General features: G+C 44.6%; 1 protein-coding gene across 1 annotated transcript in view; it reads right to left on the bottom strand.

Moving 5' to 3' along the window:
* The window catches only part of LOC106513233 (tetratricopeptide repeat protein 27), a gene marked incomplete at its 5' end in the record, with an annotated part of 90,006 nt that extends 85,383 nt beyond the window's left edge, over window positions 1-4,623 (bottom strand). Inside the window, 1 exon segment of the mRNA XM_014001989.1 lies at window positions 4,480-4,623. Within this exon segment, the coding sequence (XP_013857443.1) occupies window positions 4,480-4,623 (144 nt within the window).
* Window positions 4,624-5,079: the final 456 nt, after the last annotated feature.

Raw genomic sequence — 5,079 nt, 5'->3', positions numbered from 1 at the left:
CCGAGTCAGCAGTTTTCTTTCCTTGGTTAGAAATATGCTCCCTGTCGGGCAGAGCGCATCTCTCAGAGAACAGAGTAGCTGCGTTTCACTGCTGCCTCGCTCAGTTTCAACTGGGACGCGAACTGCGTTTTCAGAACATTCTGCAGCCGTTGGGCATGATGGCTTCTATGATCGCAGTAGTACCACTCAGGCTGCTAAAAATGTGCCAGTTTCAGCGTTGGTCCCGCTCTCACCGACTGTGTGCATTACGTCACCGCCACAGAAAGCTAATGATAACTGCCTCATGCATGAAGGCTCTCAGTCCTTGGAGGGAACCTGGCCTGCTATGCCGAGGCTCACAGATAGGGAGAGTGTCTTTTCGCAAAGTGGTATCCAAAGATGCCTCCCTGGTGGGGTGGGGGGCTCTGTGCGATGGTGCGGCAGTGAGTGGGGTTTGGACTCTGAAGCAGTCCAGACTACACATAAACTGCCTGGAATTGTTAGCAGTTCTGTTAGCACTGAAACAATTTTGTCCAGTTCTGCAGAACCAACATGTTCTGATCAGAACAGACAACACGACTGAAGTGTCATATATAAACAGACAGGGGGGAACGCGGTCTCTTACCCTGTTGGAACTGTCTCACACTCTCTTGCAGTGGTGCAGCGTGCATGTCCTGTCTATCAGGGCCACTCACGCTCCTGGGAGACTGAACCTGGGCCCAGATCTACTCTCCAGGGGCGGACCTATGGTGAGGGAGTGGAGGCTGCACCCCTCAGTGGTGGACCAGATTTGGACCATGTTTGGCAGGGCAGCAGTGGATCTCTTTGTCACAGGGGCCAACACCCACTGCCCTCTGTTCTTTTCCATATTGGATCAGAACGCCCCACTGGGGGTGGACGCTGTAGCCCACCCGTGGCCCAATGTACTGCTGTATGCATTTCCCCCAGAGGAGATGATACTGCCTGTACCAGAGAGGGTGCGCAGACAGGGTCTGTCTCTCATTCTGGTGGCACCCCATTGGCCAGCAAAGTCTTGGTACGCCGAGATAATCAGCCTGCTGGCTGCTCAGCCCTGGCAGCTTCCTCTTCGCCAAGATCTCCTCTCTCAGGCAGGGGGGGAGATATTTCACCCACACCCAGAGTTGCGGAGGCTGCATGCCTACCTGCTGAAAGGTCCTGCTTTCTAGCCAGGGGCCTTCCCCCAGCAGCAGTGGCAACTATCCAGAACGCGAGAGCACCCTCCACTAGAGGTTTATATACCTACAAGTGACGCTTTCGAGCAGTGGTGTGAGATTAGGCCCACTGTCCCGTTTCAGTGCTCTATGGTGGATGTTTTAACATTCCTTCAGGAGCTGCTGGATAAAGGTCTGGCTTTTTCCACAATTTAAGTCTACTTGGCAGCTATCTCTGCTTGCCATGTGGGTTTTGATGGAGTTACGCCAGGTGCTCATCCTCTAGCAGTGCGTTTTCTGAAGGGGTCCGTAGGCTGCGGCCTGTTATTAAACCCAGTATCCCTACCTGGGATCTTACTGTGATGCTCGAGGCTGTCTGTGACCCCCTTTTGAGCCCCTGGAGTCTGTGGATTTGAAGTTCCTTTCATAGTTGTGTTGCTTCTGGCACTAACAACTGTTAAACGGGTCGGGGATCTCCATGCTCTGTCTGTRAATCCCTCCTGTATTCAGTTTTCACCTGATGGCTCCAAGGTGGTTCTGCATCCAAACTCAGCRTATCTCCYTAARRTGATACCTTCTAAYTACAGCTCCATGTCTATTGAGCTTTCTARTTTTTATCCTCCCCCTTTTGCATCTGAGGAACAGAGGAGGTTACATTCTTTGTGTCCTCTACGTGCACTGCGTRTTTACATTGACCGCACACAGGAGGTGAGGTCATGTGAGCAGCTGTTTGTGTGTGTTGCTAACCCACTCAGGGGCAGAGCTCTGTCCAGACAGAGACTCTCCCACTGGATTGTGGAGGCCATCTCKTTAGCTTACAGCAGCAGGGGTCTCCCAGTCCCATCTGGTGTGAGAGCTCACTCCACCAGGGGTGTAGCAGCATCCTGGGCCCTATTTAAAGGGGTACCTGTGAGTGACATCTGTGCTGCGGCCAGCTGGTCTTCACCGCACACGTTTGTTCAATTTTATCGCTTAGATGTGACAGCTCCTTCGGTGGCTCACTCTGTGCTCTCTGCTGGATCTGAAGTGCTGCACTAGCATGTTATTATGACCCAAGKTTGGTGCTGCTCCGCGGGGCWTTTATATATGTCCCATACATGATGTGTTGTACCGAGTGTATTGACTGAAAGGGAACGTAATGTTATGCATATAACTACTGTTCCCTGAAGGAAAGGAATGAGGTACAACACATGGTGGCCCCGCTGCACAGCTGGGCTCGGTGAAGAGCAGTTACCAAACTAAGGAGTGACTGTAATGGCGACAGTATATATATGTGTAGGTGGAGCCTGACATCTGTCGTCATCACGTCACCTGCCTAAAGGCGTGATWAGAGGTGGCTTCAGCCAGGACACGCAGGGGCGTGGTTTCCCATACATGATGTGTTGTACCTTGTTCCTTTCCTTCAGGGAACAGTAGTTATTTATATGCATAACATTAAGTTTTACAGGTACTGAGCTCRAGTTTGGTGCAACAATAGCTGAGAGTCCTCCACAATGCATTTTTGAGATCTTACAGATCACATAAGAGTTCTGTTGTACTATGTACATTTTCCTTAAAGTTAGTCTTTCTCATTTAACGTTAAATTCTTTCACCTCGGTTATAAACCATAAATCCTCTCTGTTGTAAGTACCACTGTCCTCGAAAAGGGTCCTCTTCAAGATGTAAGTGAACTCCTAAGTCTCTCCTGAGTCGTGCCTTTGTGTAGTTGTTTCATTTCTCCWATATTAAAGGTCAGAATACACCTTGCTGCACTGAACTGCATACAAAATGCCACTTCTGTTTGGGCACGAATCAGTTTTTGTCAGAGGGTGTTGTTAGGTCGAAAGTTCACCGAGATGTTGTGTCTCCTGTTAAGTACCTGTCTCTGGAAGAAAGCCAGTCACTGTTAGTTCTTAAAACCATCAGAAAGTGGATGAATTCAGGAGGCAGCTGTCAAACATCAAAGCTCTTAAAATCTTCATTAACTGCTCAATAATTTTAATCTGCTTTACTTTGAAGGACAAACAGACTTTGTGAAACTTTTGGGCTGTGTCCAACATTCCCACATCTRCTAATGCACTTTCCATAAAAACCCAGTTAGTCTCACTGCAGGTGGTGTAAATTTAGATTTTGGACACAACACTGGCATCACAGCCAGATACTGGAAATTTCTAAAACATCTGTAAAATAGGTCAAGTTATTAATAAAATTTTATTTTCTATGAGTAGTTTCACTTTCAAGTAGTGGTAGGCAATATGTTAATTACACTGAACATCATTTCTCTTAATTATTTAAGATATTGCATATTAGGCTAAAATTTTTAGGCTTTGATGGACCAAAATATTTGAAGCTAACAAATTTTTGTCATAAATTCCACATTACAGAAAGAAGGTATCTGGGGGACATGGTTCAATAAAGCTTTCCCCACATGCTTCTAAGGCATCATAGCTACTTTCCCTACTATTCATAAAACCAACAATGCTCACAACTGGCTCTTCGGCCGATGCTTTTTAAACATTTCTGTATTTAATGATGTTTATTAGACTCAAGGAGCTTTGAAGCGAGAAAATTTTAATCCTTTTGGTTTTATGAATAACTAAGGCTCAGTCTCCACCGTGGATCAGTGGTAAACTTTTCCTTAGTTGATTTAAAACAAACACAGACGTCCCCTGTGTTTTATCTGAACCAGACATTTTGGCTTTGCATTGATGTGGGGTGCTTTAAATTGTATATTCATCTTCTCCATGTCTTTTGTGGCAGCTGACAAAAAGTAAAAGCTAACACATTCAGGTTGAATTTATTTGTTCCCATAAAAATAGAGAAATCTTTAACGGTCAAAAAAAGGTCATGTCTATGGTACAAATGGTTCAGATGTTTTCAAATCGGTTACAACCTTAGCTACCAGTTATTCTGAGATAGTCTGTATCTCTTTCTTGTCCTCTTACCTTATCTCTAACACCAGTCAGTGGAGGCAGGTGGCTGCCTAGCCTGATCACAGATCTGCTGGAGTTTTATTCCTGTTTAAAGGGAGTTGTTTTTTTCTACTGTCACCAACATGCTGCTCAGGATGGGAGACTGCGACAAAGTGAAGAGTCATAGAAATCTGCTGGCTTCCTTAGATAACTTTTATTAATTGTTTTTTTATAATGTATGTAAATGTTTTTGTTCAGTGCCATCAGGGGACTTTTGTTGTGAACTGTCACTATTTAAATAAAATGATMTGAACTGAATGAAAACAAAATAGTTGAAGTACAGAAAGTCTGTTTGCAGACAACTTACCTAAAAAATTTACATCCATAATAACATTTTCTTTTCCATTATGCTTCGTCAGGAAGAAAAGCAGTCTTACCTGGAGGCTGTCCATCTTGGCAGAGCACTTGGTGAGGATTACCCTGGCCAGCAGGAGGAGAAAAGGGTTAACCACCAAGCTGTACACGGACTCTCCATCCAGGAGCAGGCTGGACTGGATAGCATCTGTAAATGACTGAGACTTCTAGAAAATACAAACAAGAATACATATGTTTATATTAATGGAGCAGCTGAAACTGGCATCCAATCAGACAATGTTAAGTGGCTTTTTGCAGACTAGAAGACTTCTATTAAAGTCATTTCAAACAATGTGATTAATGTATTTGATTAATTCAGTGTGATCATCAGTGTGAGCACCACTATAGAAACAGGAGTTTGGCTGTTGACTGCTCTGGAGCCTWCATGTGTGTGTTACCAGACAAAAAGACATAGCAAACACCTTAAAGAAGAAACTGTTGGGCACAGATATCTATTCCAAACATCTGTGCATCTTTTACCAAGTTTTTAAATAAAATAGTGCAAGGAAGGTGGCGGATTGTAAAGTCATATCATATGTCCATTGTCAGGAGAGATATTATATATATATATATGCACAGTGTGTGTGTGAAGTATTGGACACATCACCATTTTTCTCAGTAAA

This window comes from Austrofundulus limnaeus, unplaced genomic scaffold (genome assembly GCF_001266775.1).
Source record: "Austrofundulus limnaeus strain Quisiro unplaced genomic scaffold, Austrofundulus_limnaeus-1.0 Scaffold0, whole genome shotgun sequence".
In the NCBI taxonomy this organism is placed as follows: Eukaryota; Metazoa; Chordata; class Actinopteri; order Cyprinodontiformes; family Rivulidae; genus Austrofundulus; species Austrofundulus limnaeus.
This window is presented reverse-complemented; position numbering and strand designations above follow the sequence as displayed.